The sequence below is a fragment of the Squalius cephalus genome (genome assembly GCF_949319135.1).
Source record: "Squalius cephalus genome assembly, chromosome: 21".
NCBI lineage: Eukaryota > Metazoa > Chordata > Actinopteri > Cypriniformes > Leuciscidae > Squalius > Squalius cephalus.
Genome location: NC_137142.1, coordinates 34041874 through 34060716, shown reverse-complemented (window position 1 = coordinate 34060716; position 18843 = coordinate 34041874). Strand labels below are relative to the sequence as shown.

At 34.5% G+C, this 18843-nt stretch overlaps 2 protein-coding genes across 2 annotated transcripts in view; both read left to right on the top strand.

Moving 5' to 3' along the window:
• Positions 1 to 5191, top strand: part of cacul1 (CDK2 associated cullin domain 1) — a 9000-nt gene extending 3809 nt beyond the window's left edge. Inside the window, exons 6-8 of the mRNA XM_079854969.1 lie at positions 1021 to 1110; positions 2217 to 2355; positions 3330 to 5191. Coding sequence (XP_079711095.1) covers positions 1021 to 1110; positions 2217 to 2355; positions 3330 to 3369 — 269 coding nt within the window. The 3' untranslated portion in view covers positions 3370 to 5191. The remainder of the gene's footprint in view (positions 1 to 1020; positions 1111 to 2216; positions 2356 to 3329) is intronic.
• Positions 5192 to 6196: 1005 nt separating this feature from the next.
• Positions 6197 to 18843, top strand: part of mypn (myopalladin) — a 32000-nt gene continuing 19353 nt past the window's right edge. Inside the window, exons 1-4 of the mRNA XM_079855638.1 lie at positions 6197 to 6330; positions 9809 to 10771; positions 17132 to 17307; positions 17396 to 17441. Coding sequence (XP_079711764.1) covers positions 9813 to 10771; positions 17132 to 17307; positions 17396 to 17441 — 1181 coding nt within the window. The 5' untranslated portion in view covers positions 6197 to 6330; positions 9809 to 9812. The remainder of the gene's footprint in view (positions 6331 to 9808; positions 10772 to 17131; positions 17308 to 17395; positions 17442 to 18843) is intronic.

The window sequence follows — 18843 nt, the reverse complement described above, 5'->3', positions numbered from 1 at the left end:
CGTGAGTGTGTTCACAACAGTTGCTTATATTACTGGACAATGATTTTTGTAGAGTATGAAGAAGAAATGCAATTTTATCACATTCTGACTGGAACTTTGCAAATACACAGCCGTTTTTTAACGTTTTTAAAATAAGTCTTTTGTGCTCACCAAGGCTGCATTTATTTAATTTAAAATACCAAAAAAACAGTAATATTGTCAAATATTATTATCATTTAAAATATCTGTTTTCTATGTGAATATATAGTAAAGTGTAATTTATTCCTGTGATCAAAGCTGAATTTTCAGCATCATTACTCCAGTCTTCAGTGTCACATGATTCTTCAGAAATCACTCTAATATGATGATTTGATGATCAAGAAACATTTATGATTATTATCAGTGTTGAAAACAGTTATTTACATTTTTATTTCAGGATTATTTGATAAATAGAAAGTTCAAAAGAACAGCATTTATTTGAAATAGAATCTTTTGTAACATTAAACACTATCGTTCAAAAGTTTGACGTCAGTACGAATTTTTATTTTATTTTTGGGGGGAAAGAAATAAAATAAATCAATACTTTTATTCATCAAGGATGAGTTAAACTGATCAAAAGTTACAGTAAAGACATTTATAATGTTACAAAAGATTATATTTCAAATAAATGCTGTTCTTTTGAACTTTCTATTTATCAAATAATTCTGAAATAAAAATGTAAATAACTGTTTTCAACATTGATAATAATCATAAATGTTTCTTGAGCATCAAATCATCATATTAGAGTGATTTCTGAAGGATCATGTGACACTGAAGACTGGAGTAATGATGATGAAAATTCAGCTTTGATCACAGGAATAAATTACACTTTACTGTATATTCACATAGAAAACAGCTGATTTACATTGTAATACTTTTTTTTATTTATATATATATTTTTTAATCAAATAAATGCAGCCTCGGTGAGCAGAAGAGAGAGAAGGAAGACAACTTTTGAATGGCAGTGTACATTAACTGAAGTGTTTAATTTTTGTTTCTCAGCTCTTCTTAAAAAGGCTCATTCCATGCCGTTTCAAGTCAATCCGTCGACCATGGAGAGTGTGGTGAAGGGGCTTTACTCCCTCCGGCCAGGTAAGATGTGTTTGACTGTATTAGTAATACACACACTACACGACAGGCAAGATTTCAGGCGTTTGTCAGTGATCTCCACAGAACTGTGGGCGAGTGAAAACCGGGACTTTAATGGTGTGTTTAGAGCCCTTTATAAGCGGACAGAATCTCTCAGTGCATCGCTGTGTCTGACCCTGAGCCGAGCTTCACTTACTGGGGTTTGCTCTGTGTCAGTGTGTTTCATGCACATCAGCGGTGTTTGTGTTTCATGCACATCAGCGGTGTTTGTGTTTCACAGATCCAACAGCCTTTGGATGGACCAATTTGAACTGGAGAAGTGTTTGATTATGCAAATATCACTGGTTTCCTGTTTTTCATGACGAACATGAAGCAGGGCAACAGTTAGAATGGCTCGACAATTCAAGATATCAGGGCAAAAATGCCCATGTATGAGTTTTTAAAAAAAAAAATTTTTACACATTCATGTATACACGCATATAAAACATATATATATATGCGTGTGCACATTAACACATTAATGTGCAAATTAGATACAGTGTATAGATACATTGCATTGAATGGGAATATTAATTTAAGGCCATTTTACCCACATATTGTATAAAGTAAAATGGTGTATCAGTTCATTCTGTTATATCTTTCATAACGTAGTTGAGAATCATCTTTATACAAATTTTGGTTAAAAAAAATCCTGAAACCCTAAAATGTTTTAATTGGCGATTAAAAAAAAATCCCATTGTTTTTGTCTATACATTTAATTTCATGTCATTTTATTTTTTAGGACATAGCATAAAATATGAATAAAATATTATTTTTCAAAAATGTTTTTTTACCATTTGTTTCTTATGCTCTAAACAATGTGATGACATGAAAAAATCTGGGTCTCAGGAGGATATATATATATATTATGTGTGTGTGTGTGTGTGTGTTTGAATCATTCTGAATGCACAATAATCACAAATTTGTTCACTTTGGAAACAATTCAAATGCCATTCAAGCCAAAGATTTCCACCTCTAACATTACATTTCTTTCTAAAATGCACCACAGTAGTGTATGACAGGAGATTTCAGTCAAGATGTCATTATATCCACATGTTTCCCCCCCACAGACTGGGTCCCTCTCGCTCCGGCTCTGTTTTCCAGATTCATTCCTCAGATCGCTCCTCCGGCTCTGGAGTCTCAGCTGGAGTATTACGCGGCGCAAGACCAGGAACTGCAGATGGAGCTCTCGCAGAACGGCTTCTCCAGGTGACGCATGACCTAATGCACATTATGCTAAATAATATTATGGAAGTAAAATAATGGCAAATGTTTTTGAAACAAAAAAAAAGCTTGTTGAAAAAAAATATGCATTGCATTAACCGTGCTTGTATTTTAATGCATTGTATTTTTAGGGCTTGCATTTTTTTAATGGACTGAATATTATAAGGTTGTATTTTTAAACGGAATTGATATTTTGGAAGTGAAATCTGAAAGGTGAATATGGAGTATTGAATTTTGAATAATGAAAATGTTTGTCAAATGTTTTGAATTGAAATATTCACTGCTTAAATATACAACCATGTTGAATTTCAGCCCATTAAAAAATGCAAGCCCTAAAAATACAATACATTATTAAAATACAAGCATGGTTAATGCAAAAGTCGAAATTGTCATTCTAAGTCAAAATTCTGAGAGAAAAAGTCATAATTGAGATAAAAGGTCACAATTATGACTGTCAAAATTAAGACTTTAAAAGTTGAAATTGTCATTCTTTGTCAAAATTAGTCATAATTATGAAATAAAGTTGAAATTGTCGTATAAATTGTCTTAAATTGAAATCGCCATAGTCAAAATTAAGATATAAAGTCATAATTATGAAGTAAATAGTCTTAAACTGAAATTGTCATACACAGTCAAAATTATGAGAAGTCATAATTGAGATAAAAAGTTACTTAAAGTCAATTTCAATTTTTAATCTCATCATTATTATTTTGACTTTTCATCTCGTAATTATGAAGAAATGTTCTTCCATAAATGTTCAAAAAAAGTCCCACATTTAACCTGGAAGCACAATAAGTGATGTGAAAAACAGCAGATGTAAAGGACTTCTGAGATCCGGGTGTAAAACACAAGCACGGTTAATGCAATGCATATTTTGCTTTTTTGTTTTTTCAAAAACGTTTGGCATTATTTTACTTTCATATAATGAGACTATCTTGACCTGAGCCGTTGTTTTGCAGGGGCGATCAGTCTCGGAAGCGAGCGAGTGAAGAGTCGTGACAGTGAAGTGGATTCGTACACTACATCAGTGAACTGAAAGACTCGAACACGCCCGGACACACTTGATCTGATGCAGAGACGCTTCACACAGTCCTTCGGGAATTCTCGGATATTTTGAGGATTCAAAAGCATTACAGAACTACACAAACATGAGCAGCATCACTATGGCCTTCATTGTGTGTGTGTGTGTGTGTGTGTGTGTGTGTGTGTGTGTGTGTGTGTGTGTGTGTGTGTGTGTGTGTGTGTGTGTGTGTGTGTGTGTGTGTGTGTGTGTGTGTGTGTGTGTGTGTGTGTGTGTGTGTGTGTGTGTGTGTGTGTGTGTGTGTGTGTGTGTGTGTGTGTGTGTGTGTGTGTGTGTGTGTGTGTGTGTGTGTGTTTGTTTGTTTGTTTGTTTGTTTGTTTGTTTGTTTGTGGAGACACTGTCCAGTTATACAGGAGCTGGATTTATGGGAATGCTCTTTTCTCTTGTTCTGGATTTGCTTCACAGAATTCATCATGTTTCCAGGTTGATTTGTCCGATCAAGCCGGCTGTTTTCTCGTTCTACTTTTAAGTTATTTTTCCCTTTGTGAAATCATCCGGTGGTCTCAGAATGGATGGTTTAATGCGTGTTATAATGTGAGCGGCGTTAGACTGAAGAAACGTGATGTTGGATGTTTTGCCAAGTGATGAATGAAGGTATTCAGAATCCAGATTAATACCTACTTATTTTAAAATGCAAAGTTTTTATTTTAGGATCACTACTGTAGTTAACAGAGCTCTATTTGGTTTGACACACTTTTAATTGACGACCATATTACCTAATAATGACGTGCCTTTGGCTATTTGCCTTTCTTCCTTTTAGACTTTTTAAGTGAAATGGGATATGTAAATCATCTTTTTTTTTTATTGCAGATTTTTTTTCTTCTTTTTGCATCAGTAAATAATCTAATAGTTATGGAAGCGCATTTCCGCCACATAAAAATAAATTATGCTGTGGTAATTATGACATAAAAAGTCGAAATTGTCATTCCAAGTCAAAATTCTGAGATAAAAAGTCATAATTGAGATAAAAAGTCAAAATTATGACAGTCAAAATTATGACTTAAAAAGTCGAAATTGTCATTCTTTGTCAAAATTAAGTCAAAATAAAATCATAATTATGTAATAAAATTGAAATTGTCGTTTAAATTGTCTTAAATTGAAATCGCCTATAGTAAAAATTAAGAGTTAAAGTCATAATTATTAAATAAATTGTCTTAAATCGAAATTGTCATACACAGTCAAAATTCTAAATTGAGATAAATTACTTAAGTCAATTCCAGCTTTTAATCTCATCATTATTATTTTGACTTCTCATCTCGTAATTATGAAGAAATGTGCTTCCATAAATATTCCAAAAAGTCCCACATTTAACCTGGAAGCACAATAAGTGATGTGAAACAGCAGATGTAAAGGACTTCTGAGATCCAGGTGTAAAATAAAGGGCTGCTCATAATTTATCTAGAATAAATACATGACACTGCAACTATAGTTGAGTTAAGTCAGTAACAAACAGTATTACATTATATAATGCTAAATAGATCACTAGTTAAATAGTTGAATATATATGAAGTATATTCAAGCATTATATAATATAATTAGTTGAAAAATATTTTTTTATGTGAGTAAGAAGCAAAATTCACCATATTCAGAGAGTTATGGGTAATTGCTGTAAAACTAAAGTCAACCCTCGGGTATGTGTAAAATAATCTTTTCAAAGATAGTTTCATTACAAAATAATGTATGAAAAGAGGAAAACGGCGAGCGGGACACTTGAAAATAAACTATTATCAACAAAAAGTTTGATCTTGTCTGTTTCTTTTATTTTATTGTTAGAATCGAAAAGCATGATTGTAATTGTGAGTTTTTCCCATTACAGTAATGAGAACTTGAGGGTAAACACAGTAATGTCACAATGCAGAAGACTTTACCTAAACCCTTCATATATTGTGCATTATAAAATATTTTAATGCATTAATAATGCCTTGTAATGCACCTTATAATGCATCGTATGATCTCATGAATAATTGTTATATAATGTTTAGAAAGTAAGTATAATGCATTAAAACTAGTGCTGGGCAACGATTAATCACATCCAAAATAAAAGTGTGTGTTTACATAATATATGTGTGTGTGCTGTGTATAATTATGTTGTAAATATTTAAGATTTTTTATTTATTTATATATACAATAGTTATATTTATATATCATATATATTATGTATTTAAATATATGCAGTATAAAATATTTCTTAAATATATACATGCATGTGTGTGTATATGTACAAAATAATTATACACAGTACACATATTTTATGTAAACAAACTTTTGAATGTGATTAATCGTTAAATTAAAACACATAACAAGCAGTCTGCAAATATAATGCATTTTAACTTTGGTTGCAATTATTTATGAAAAGATATAATGCACATTATGTATACCTTTATAATGCATTATACATAACTACTTTAAAATCTTAATTGTCTTCAAAACAGGGTTAATTTTGATTAATGCAAATGACAATCTGTGCTTGGCATGCAAACATAAAAATCTCCTTTTTTTGCCCCAGTTACCTCCCATAATGCACTGCTTCAGTGCCCTCCAGACCGTCGTAGGTGCACCAGACTGGCACTGGCCAATGAGGACGGCTCATTCCCTGGCACACGCTTCAAATCCCTCCACCTCCCTCCAGATAACCTGCCACCGACACGCTGACGGATGATTCTGCTTCATGGTGACAGGTCTCCCGGACAGGCCGTCGCTGCTGCTGCGCTGCTGGACACTCAAGGTTAACTCTCCTCAAGACTAGGGAAAACTCAAGGTGAACTTTCCTCAAGACTAGGAAGCATCAGGCGTCTGGAAAGCTGGAGTTTCAGTGGATTGTAAGCAGGTGCAGTAGATCTACACACTTGTGGAGCAGAGCGTTCACACTGAACTCAAAGGTAAAGCACCTTGCTGTCTCATGACCTCAGTGCATTGCATTTCAGTTAATACATGCAAGTACATTTTAAAGGCACACACTCTGTATAGATGTCTGTACAGACTATTTTAGATGTGCATGTCATAACGGTGCCTTCCTAGTAAATCATGTACACAAGAAATATGCACAGAATCTAATGTAATAGTTTATGGATTGATTCTAGCGATATGATGTTTGTATTTATCGTGTTGTATTTTGTTCATGTAAAGTGAGCTCTGACTATAATTAGCTGAGTGTGTGTGTGTGTGTGTGCTCTGGATTCATGCACACACCAGCTGCCCGGACAGGTCTGTTGGAAGGGCATCGCTGCTTCTGTTAATTGCTCTGATTTGAGTGTCAGGACCATCTGCAGGCATATCCCGTTTCTGGATTCAATAACAACAGGCCAAAACTTTCTCAGACTTTGCTTTGGGTCATACTTTAAATTGAGAGTCTTTTCATTTCAAGTCATTCTTTACTTCAGACCCGTAGGTCCATATCAAAAAGTAAAAAGAAAATATATAAACATGCATTTACGAACAGATATTATTTTAATGCAAACTTACATTCCAGGAAAAATAGCTTTTATCACTTAATGTAATATTATTTAAGACCATTATGATGCTATTTTTTTTAATCACTTGCATATAATTGCATGCATTATTAGACACAAACATTGTGAGCTTAAGCACAACTCTTAACGCTACATTATCATTTTAACTTTACTATATTTACACCACAAGTGCGCCATATAAAGAGAAAAACATTAAGCTCTAAAAATATATCAAATATTTCTATTTTTAATGATGTGACCCAAGTATTTTACTTTGTTTACCACGTTTAATACTTGGTCACCTGTATAGAATTACATTTTTGCTGAAGGTCCTCTTAGGTTTTAACAATCATAACCACTCTCTTTTTAGCATTAAATTTAATATCATGCACACCATAGCTTGAGCTGTTGTAATCCAGCACTATAAGGAGAGAGAATAACTAAATCATCAGCATACATGAGATGGTTATTAAAACCATCACCTACTACTGTATACATGTGTGTATATTTGCATCTAAAAGAACGTTTCATACATTGTGCTCATATTCATAAAACACTTTTGCTGCTATTGAGGCAGATACGGGTACGGTTAGGACCGTTACACTATTTTAAGGTGAAGTAGTTACATTGTAATTACTCAAACAAGTACTGAGTAATATTAGTTAACTACATGTACTTACTATAGAGTTAGGGTTTGGTTTAGGGTTAGGTAATTGTAATTATGCATAATTTACTGTTATTACTACAGTAAGTATATGTAGTAACTGCGTCACCTTAAGAGAAAGTGTTACCCAGGTTTGGTTAAGTGGTAATTATTAATGTAATTACACAAACCAATTACAGATGTAATTATATGTAGGTCTGTATAAGGTACAATGTAAAATCATTAAGTGTATTGTATCAAATGATTAATAACATAATAGATAAAGACACTTAATATAAAGTGGGAGTGTGTTTTGATATTGGACTCTAAATATTGCTGCATTTTTATACATTTCATAAAAATGGCGTTTGCTTTCCGGACTTTTCCAGCTTTGGAATGTTTAAGTTGAATATGTAATGCATGTATACTAGTTCCTACGGTCATAAAAAACCTGGAAATATCAGGACATTTTATAGTTGTTATTTCCAGGCCGGTGAAGACATGGAAATGAATGAAATATTGAAGTGAATATGATTTATTTATTTTTTTATTTTTATTTTATTTTTTTGTACAATTCTGACTGCAGTCTTGTTAGAAATTATTATTTAAAATATCTGGTTATCAAAAATAACTGGAGAAGTCTTTTGGGAGATATTTAGGAGTCAATTGATCTCATGTTTTAAGAGGAATTATGTTTGTAGTGGCACAAAATCTCCAAAACATCCAAACGAAATGCTTCAAATTCAGCTGCGTTTTTCTAGTTTTAATAACTACATTTTATTCTCCGGGAATATTAGGTTTGTTGGCATGTTTAAGTTATGCATGAAGGTAACAGAACACCTGGAAATATCAGGGAAATTGTATAAATGTCATTTTCAGGTCTGAAAAAGAATACAAACTTGAATAAAACATTTTCTAGTTGTGCTCATCTCTAATATTATATATATCATCTCTTTTGATATCATCTCTGATTGCAGTGTAAATTTAATATCTTTGTAGACATTTTGAATTGCTCCATGTAAACAGAATTAGCTTCTACAAGTAGGCATGATAGGCTATCTAAGACTCATTTATTGAAAGCTCTACTCTTTTAGATAGTTATAAATTACAATGGGTTAGCAGAAGACATTAAAGTCCCCCTGTGGTGAAAATCCAGCTTTTAATGTTGTTTATATGTCTATGTGGTGTTTTTAATATGCTTAATACCATGTGTAAATTCATAAGTCGACAGCATTGCTGAGTAAAACACGGTTTGAAATCGCTGGTGTTTCAGACGTCACAAACTACCTTGTAAACAATCAAAGGTGTGTTTCCCGTACAAAGACGAAACTCGCTGCTTAACTCAAATAGTATGATCCATCGTTTAAGAAATCAACTTGCTAGTCACGACTGTTTCCCAAAACCGTATCGTCGCAAAGTGGACGTTCAACCACGTTGGTTTATGACGCCACGCACGTGGTGGAGTAATAACTTATTTTAATTAATCTGTTTGAGATAGAATTAACGCTAGATGTTTTGTTATGATTTACGGACATGGCATCTGAGGAGGACTAATTATAATTGTTCTCAGTTATTTTGCTTTATTTCCAGATTCAATCATAGGCTCGTTCTTGCGTACTAGAGCACGTTCGCACATGCGCAGTCTTCAAAAACGACGCATTAAATCTCTTAACAAACTCAAAGACGTAAATTACATTTTTATGTATTTTAAATAAAAGATATAGATTGTACTGAATGTCAGCTTGCTTATTTTGCTCAAGATAACGATTTGTTGAGTCCACGTGTCATGCAAACTAGAAACTCTTCTTCTGGCACAGGTCGAGATCTGTCGCTCCAAACACACACGTTTGCGATGCTGTTTGCGAATGTTCGTTAGAAACGATGGTTTAGGTAAACGCAGACTTGTTGAACTGCTGATAACGATGGAACCTGCGACCATATAGTTGGCTAACGAAGCTTTAGGGAAACACACCCCTGATCAACGAGTGGATCTCTGAGTGAGCTGAGTGAGTGAGTGGAGGCGGGGCTCATTTGCATATTCATCGAACCACGTATACTAAATGAGGCAAGGGTGTCGAGTTCCATTCAAGTTGCATTTTTTTCAAGGAAAAAGCGTTTAAATAGTCATTTTGGTCATCAACATGTTTTAAGTGATACAATTATTGATACAGGCGGACTTATGCTATAAAAAATTATGCTTCATTTTTGCCAAATGTGCCCAAAAATGTTCCTTAATGTTCTTAATCTTTGTCATTGTGTTTCCAGCATCATGGAGGAGAACAACATGGATCAGCCCACGTCTTTATCTCAGCTCTTACGAGAGAGTTATTTAGCCGAAGCCAGAGCCCATCACAGACACGGCGAGCCCAGCCTAATCGACGCGCCTCGACTTCTGGTTTACGGGACGGTCAAAGAGAAACCGGATGATTCTGGTGGGAAAGTGGACACTCAGTTCCCAGACCTTTCTGCCTTCCTGAGCCAAGAAGAACTGGACAAGAGTGTGGATCTGGCCTGCAAAGCGATCAGCAATGATCCACGAGAACGTGAGGAGAGATGCCCACAAATGAGCCATTTCTCCAGCAAACCCACTCCAGAACCCAAGGTCGTGTCCGAGAGTCAATCGGTCCAGCCTTCAATCCAAGAAAACACGATTAGGAGCGTCAGAACTTCCAGGGAACCTGCGGCCGATTTCAAAAGACCCCAAAGAAATGCTCCTTATGGCTTGGAAACCCAATCCAAGAAGGAGTTCCTCAACAAGGCAGCCGACTTCATAGAAGAGCTTTCGTCTCTGTTCAAGTCCAACAGTTCTAAGCGAGTTCGGCCTCGTACTTGCAAAGCGCACCGGAGCCGATACCAGAACAAAACCCAACTCGATGGCACTTCGTACTCCATTAATGCTGACGATAGAGAACGGCCGATTCTGCTTGACCAACAAATGGAGAACGATGGAGAACCGCGATGGAGAACCCGTAACGATGGAGAACTGCAGCAGGAGCCGATGGAGAACAATCAAGTCATGGACACAGAGGAGCCAGAGGAACCCGAGGAACCCGAGGAACCGGAGCCATCGTGTGAAATTGAGTGTGAAGCACCGGCTCTGATACAAGCGGAGGAACCCATGTGTGAACCTCCACACTTTATACAGAAACTCAAAAGCAGGGAGGTTCCCGAGGGAAGTAAAGTCCAGTTGGATTGTATCGTCAGAGGACTGCCTGCTCCTGAAGTTCGGTGAGTTTCACTTTTATTGGTGTACGTACAGTAATTAGTGGTCAAATATTACAATTACTATTGCTCAGGCAGAAAGCAGACACATGGAAACTGCAAACACTCTTAGAAGAAACGCTTCATATAGGGATCCAATCATGGAATGATTTAGTTTTACTTAAAGTCCCCCTGTACTCAATCATTTTATCCCTTAAAACTCATCTTTGATCCCCAAAATTACAAATTTAAATATTTTCCTTGGAAAAAATTCTTCATGCCTTAAAATATCTTGAATGTAACTCGACACCCTTTCCTCATTTAGTATGCGCGGTTCTATGAATATGCAAATGAGCCCCGCCTCCACTCACTCACTCAGCTCAGAGATCCACTGGTTGACGATCACACGTTGATCTGATTGGTTACAAGGTAGTTTGTGACGTCAGAAACACCAGCGATTTCAAAGCGTGTTTTTGAGACTGTCTTTGGTTCACTGCAGTTTTAAGGAGGAAATACTCAGCTATGCTGTCGACTTATGAATTTACACATGGTTTGATTTAAAGCGTATTAAAAACACCACATATTAACATATAACATATAAACAACATTAAAAGCTGGATTTTCACCACAGGGGGACTTTAAATGTGCACTGTTACTTTTGGCCCTCTAGTGGTTAAAAAACAAAACCGCATGCATTTTGTGGAAGAACATTGTTTTGGTTGTGCTTCAGCTCTCCGTGACTATGGTTATTCCTCCAGCAGACTCTCCTCTGTTCAGCATTTGTTTAAAACGGGTGATTCCCCGGAGATTTAGCGGCCCCATGTCAATCTTTCTCTCTCGTTGTGACAACTAACCCCTGACACTCCCACATTAGACACACGTCAAAGCAGCTCAGCAACTTTACTCTATTTACGCAAATGACGAGACACGCACAGACGAGTGACGCACGATGCAATTTCCCGCCAAAAAACATTCTGTCAGGTCTAAAATATAAACAATTCATTTTTAATTTCAGTTAAAGTTTGTGAATTAAGCAGCTCGTAAACATTCTTTGTCAGTAGAAAAAAAAGTGCATTTATTTTGAATAACAAACTAAAACACATGTAAAGTATTTGATTATTGCTGTTGAATTATATTATTATTATTTCAAGTTAATATCTTTTAAATGTACTAAATTCTAAATTCTCCACATTAAAAATGTTATTACAGTTTCACTTTACAATAAGGTCTCATTTGTTAATGATGCATTAGCTAACATGAACTAACAATGAACAATGTGTTTTACAGCTTTTATTAATCTTTGTTAATGTTAATTTAGTTTGTGTTAATTGTCTGTTCATGTTAGTTTATGGTGCATGTATTATTAAAGATTAATAAATTCTAAATAAAAGCATTGTTCAGTGTTAGTTTAACTAGTGTTAAAAAATTAAACCTTATTGTAAAGTGTTACTGTTATTACTAATATTTTGACACAAATTTTACCATAATTACCGTATTACGTCACATTTAAAGATGCACTTAAGGGGGTTAAAAAATAACCTTAAGGCTCAAATAATTGCATTTAATGCTACAATATGCACGTGCCGCTAGATGTAACGCAGTTGTCCACGTCTGTCGCCATGGTTACTATGGCAGTACGAGCGGAAACCAGGGATAACGCGGATATTACGTCATTGACAGGCGACAAGTGAACAGGGACGGGCACTTTTTAAAATTGTACATTTCTCAGAATTTACAAATTCTTGGAAACATTTAGGATAATGTAAGCACACAATTAAAAGAAATATATAACACTGTGCAAGTGGTTTTTGGATTTTGATACAAAATTCTTACATATTGTACCTTTAATATAAATTTAAACCATAATACATTTTCACTTAATTGCAATTAATGAAGCATCTAAAAACAGTCCCTTCTTTCAGACTTTTTAAAAAGTATATTATTTCCATAATAAATAATCTTTTATTTTATTTTAAAGTATGCTAAAGTGTGCTGCTTTTTCACAAGGAATCTATACCACACTAGTTTCTCATGCATTGGCTGTAAGCACAAAGAAGTCTTGTGAAAGCTGAGCGTATAACATGAAGTCTGAGCTCAGCCTTTCTAATTTTGCCACATTGGAAATATGATGCTATGAGAATGCAGGCGAAATTAATGTCCCACATCTTCAGTAGAGCAGTTAGCCAATGAGTATAAGAGTAAACAAAATATTACATGGGCACATCAGTGCAGATATGATCGATATTTGCAGCAGTGTTTACTATACAGTGAACGACTTTTCTGTCCCATTTAATGACATAAACCACAACATGAGTGTCACTTCCTTACAAAATAATGTAGTATTGTGGAATCAGATGGATATCAATGCTATATACTATCATAGTATTTAGTAATATTTTGAAACTTGGTAAACTTTTTTATTTTTAGCAATTTTGTTGTGCATTTATCAATTGATTGTTTTTTAAAAAAAAATAGTTTTTTAATATTTATATTTAGCTTTAATTTATTTTTATTTCAGTTTTAGTCATTTTAGTACTTAAAAACTATTTGCATAAGAAACATTTAAAAAATATATTTTTGCATCTAATACTGCATCTATATTATATTATTTCAATTAAAATAAATAATTTTTTATAGTTTTAGTTTTAGTAAACTAGAGCACTGTTGTACTTTGATATAAACTGGACTGTAAGTATAAGTTTATTGATTTCTTTATTCGTAAGTGTGTTTGTCATGAAACATGTTTATGTCTAAGATAATTGCAGAGGAGCAGAAATCAAAAACTTTGAACATTACCTGCTGACTTGAGGCTGGATGAACTTTATAGACTGATTATCTTAGTGTCTCATAACTTGTAAAGCCTTAAAGAATTGTATGAGTCAGATTGTGCAAATGTGCTGCTCCAGCCATGATATTCAGCTTGTGCTTCTCTAGAAACTCAAGTCAAGACTCAACTCAGTGTGTGTTACAGTGTGATGAAAGCTATATGTTATGGTGTAAAAGACTCAATTTATATTACGTTATTGAATGCAAAAACATTAAATGCACGATCAATTTATATGAAGTTATGAAATGCAAAAACTTCATATAAATTGATCATGCATTTGAAATTTTTGTGTTTAATAACATTATATAAATTGATCATGCATTTAACGTTTTTGCATTTAATAACGTAATATAAATTGATCATGCATTTAATATTTTTGCTTTTAATAACTTCATAAAAATTTATCTTGCATTTACGTTTTTGCATTTAATAGCAATACATTAGTTACAGTATTTATTAATCTTTGTTTACGTTAGTTAATAAAAATCCAGCTGTTCATTATTTGTTCATGTCAGTGCATTAACTAACGTTAACAAATACAACATTTACTTTCCATTATGTATTAGTATTGAAATTAACATAAGATTAATAAATGCTGGAGAAGTATTGTTCATTCTTAATTCACGTTAACTAAAGTAGTTAACCTTATTGTAAAGTGTTACCATATCAATTGATTATACATTTAACTTTTTTGCATTTAATAACATGATATAAATTGACCATGCATTTTCTATTAGCACAAAGATGTCTTGTGAAAGCTGAAAGATAAATGTTTGCATAGCGATATCATGACAAAACCTCTAAGTTCAAGACGTCTGTTATGATTTATTTTACTATAATTAATTAATTAATTAATTGAGGAATTTCCATTGTTTATGAAGTTCTTTTGCATGATTATACGTTGCTGAAGTTGGTTATCAGTTTGTCATTGATGAAACCTTAGTGTAACATTACTCAACGCGAGCTTCCCACACTGACAGGTCAAGGAAACCCGTGCTTTTCTGAGTGTGTGTGTGACAGGTGACGTGTTTCGACAACTGTTCTCAGTCGCGTTACACACGTTCAGCTGACCCAGAGACTGTGATGTCAGAAACATTAGATCATCCCTAAACTCTTTTGAGAATCCACTGATCAGAAGTAACTTGCCTTTTCAACATGATTCAAAGAGCCATTTTATTTATATCAGTGAATGTTCATCTGACCATCTGTGCAAAGCCTTCATTTTCCTTAACCTTTCTTTGTTTCCAAATGTTAGTACACACTTTAAGTAAATTTTACTGCTTTGTACAAGTAGCCTGTTATTATCAAGTAAAATCTACTCACTATTAAACTTAACATTCATTTGACATTTAATTGAATTAAGTAAATATTGCTTAAATACAGTATATGTAATTTATTTAATTTCACATATAGAATAAAGTTACATCTACTTAACTAAGTTTAGTAAATTTAACTAAATTAACTTTTTACTCAAACAATATAATACTGAATTAAACCACACTTTTAGAGTGCTTAATCTATCTTAAAAACATTTAAGTAAATCATACAATAGAAATCGTATAGATTAGATACTGTATCATAATAGAAGTAACATGGCATCCGAACACAGAGACCTCAATACACAATAACGGTAACATTCAATAGATCGTTTTTGAGTATGAATGTGTCATTTTGAGTAGAAAATGAATCCAGATGTCACAAAATGGAAAATTACCAAACCTAACATTAAAAAAAGTAATGATAAAACATTGTAAATACAGCTGGAAAACAGTGAAAAATCAACCTTATTAATGATTAATGCCCCAGTGCATGATGGGAACACCAGTATTAGAAAAGTTGAGTAGGTTTTACTTAATTTTAGATTTACGCTTTAATTACAAGCTTAAAATGAGTACTAATATACGATTTACTTAGTTTTTTTTTATTATTATTATTCTTGCCTGAACCTTTTTCATGTAGAAATTAATTTTTTTTTCTGTAGCATTTTCTCCACCACAGAATAATTTTCATCAAGTAAATGTAAAGAAATCCCACATTTTAGATGTTGAAGCAAGCCTAAAAAATGTCAAGTGTTTCTCTTTTTTTTCAGTGACTCAAATGTGTGCTAACTGGCTGACAGATCTATTAGTGTGTGTTGTGTTGGTGATTGAATGAGAGGCCGTTCTATGTTTAGCTCTGTATGTTCATGTGTGTGTCGGTCAGGGATGCTGCCGTCCAGCTTTATCAGGGGTTTCGAGTCCAGAGGAAAAATAGACCCAACAGGTGCAGATCTAGCGCTGGAAGTCTCCCCCCGCAGCTCAGGCTTTCAAAGTAGAGTCTTACTCACTGGAAATGATCCTCATTGGCTCTGGGATCCCATTCCAACCCAATACATTTCAGCCATGTCTCACCCTTGGAATGAACCGCAACTTGTCGCTTCAGAAGCGCTTTAAAATTCAGGGAGGAAATTTTACGAAAACGGGAGAAGAAGTATAATTGTTGTACGGTCACTCTAGGTAAGGCTGTGGTCAAGCTATATTTTTGGATCTGATAATACTCTTTTAACCCATTGATTTCATACTGAATAAATGCTGATTTGTGTTACAGTGTGGACCTTACTTTGCTGAAGCGTTTGAAAAGAAGGGCTGATTTTTGTGATGAGATTGAACTATCTTTAACACAAACTGACAAATGCCAGAAATAACTTCATTCGTAAATGGCTTCAGCAGCTTGGTATCTAATAGTTGTTAGACTATTAGTTTTTGCCATTAAATGACTAAAGAAAGTTTCTATTGTATCAATTTTATTGTATTTGATTAAATAAATAATAATGTCTGGTGTCATTAATCCATTTAGTCATTTAGTCAAGTAAATAGTTTTTGCTCATCAACTAAGTTTTTACGGGGTAACTTCCCTAAAAAAGGAAATGTACTATTATTTTGATGTTAATTGAGGTATTTGTGACCATTTAATGTCCAAAATCTGTTCATCATTCAATATTAAGCATTTTAACTGTTAATTGTTTGGAAATTGTGATGGTGATAGACTGAGAAATTAGCTGATATTCGGCTATTTTGAGATTTTATGCATCAGTCAACAACTGTTAGCTTGAACGATTAACAAAAGTGCTAGTTCCCCTTGTTATCTTGTTTAATCTTGTTTTCCCATTTTTGGTTTACATGGTGCATGTTTTGGCTATCGAATATGAAATCTCATATCAATGAAAATCTCATATCAATTACATGATATTGTTGAAAAAAGGCGGTTTACCTTTGTTTTGTAAGGCTTGTATTAATGACCTCTGTGGCCCACAGGATAGTGTTTCATTTAGTGTCACTAGCACACTTAAAATATTGAGTTAAATATGCATTTAGGAAAATATTTTGTGTTGAAAATGGATGTAAATGAGCTGGACATAATCATTTATAGTCAGAATACAACTTATGGTTTTACAAGTGAGGTCAAATAAAACCAGATGCTTTCATACATGATTTGTGTGAATGTTTTAAATGTTCATTAATGTATTGTTATTTGTTATTGTCTGTGCTTGATGTGTGTTCCTGTTTGATTGTGTTTTCCAGGTGGTTTTGTGAGGGTAAAGAGTTGGAAAACAGTCCTGATATTCAGATCATCACCAACGGTGAGCGACACTCTCTGATCATAGCCGAGGCGTTTGAAGAAGATACAGGCAGATACTCGTGCTTTGCCTCCAACTTTTACGGCACAGACTCCACCTCAGCAGAAATCTACATTGAGGGTAAGCAAATGAATCATTGACCATTTCATATGAATGACTAAACAGTTGCCGCTGCAGTTTATAGCAGCATCATTTCATTTTCTAATAGGAGCGTCTTCATCGGATTCTGACGGAGAACAACATTTTCAAGCACAGTGAGTTTCCAGATTTTCCAACATTGAATCATGTTATAAGAATAACATGTACATATATTTTAGGGGTGTAACGGTACACAGAAGTCACGGTTCGGTACTTACCTCGGTTTCGGAAATGCATATTTCATCACTGGACTGTAGTAGTTAGACTTTTCAATGGCACAATGCCAAATTATTTTGTCTCATTATAACAGCAGAAACAACTTAAAATACTCCGTCATTTATGGTCATACAGATAAGAGTAAGACATAATTCGAAACTCACAATAAAAACAAAACATTGTGCTTTTGTAAAATAATGAAAACACACAGGATGCCGCTTTCTGCCGTCTCCGTTTCCTTTCCGTGAAGTTTGTGGAACGCGTGACAAAAATAAATCGAAACTCAGCGTATAGGCTAATAGCAAGCTCTTGCGTGCTTCTGAACTCTTGGTTTGGGTTGGTGCATAGATCATCTCTTCTTCTTCTGTCTTTTTTCCTGTTGTGGAGGTTAGCAAACAGCGTTGCATTACCGCATGCCTCCTTCTGGATTGTATTGTGGATTCCCTGTGACTGACTCTATTCGTCATCTGACTGTATGGATCGAACCGTGACGTCCGTACTATGACGGTTCGGGACGAATATGCACCGAAATGTACCGTTACACCCCTAATATATATGGACCCAGTGGTGTAGTCTACATGATATGCTGGTATACGCCGTATACCCTCTAGAAAAGGTTATGGATTTTGAGGATACGTAACATTATCGTTTTGTGACGAACTTTCACACTTTTATTCATAAATTCATTCTGTCTGTGTTGCGAAGCACTGACTTTTGGACCATTTGGGCTTCCATGACCTTTGACCTGGATCTGACGTCACTTAGGTACAACAACACAGTTGCTTGGCAGTCATTCTCGGCGCAAGTTTGACATTTTCAGTGCTCACATTTTCGCTCGTAACTTCATGAAACATGCTCCGATCGTGGAAAATGGCACATCATTGGTTATAACAGATCTCACTATTAAAATGAGTCCAAAATCAACATAATCCATTGCATCAATGTTCCTCATGGAGTTACGACACACTCCACAGGCGCTAACTAAAAACAAATGTAGCTTTCACGTGGCGTTTTCACTTGTAAGTTTATGAAACATGCACAGATCATAGAAAATAGCACATCATTACTTACAGTGGGTGCTCTCGATTGAAATTAGTCCAAAGTCAACACAATCCATTGCGTCGATCATGAGATATTACTCAGGGAGGAACTGTTTTAAAAATACCCATACCCAAATAGCCTCAAGGGCTAAACAAAAACACTAAATTGGTTCTAAATGCTGTTAGTTTTGATTACTTTATGCTATCACCACAAAATTTGATCCAGATGCAGCTCACGTGTAGGGAAACTTCATTGTACCTT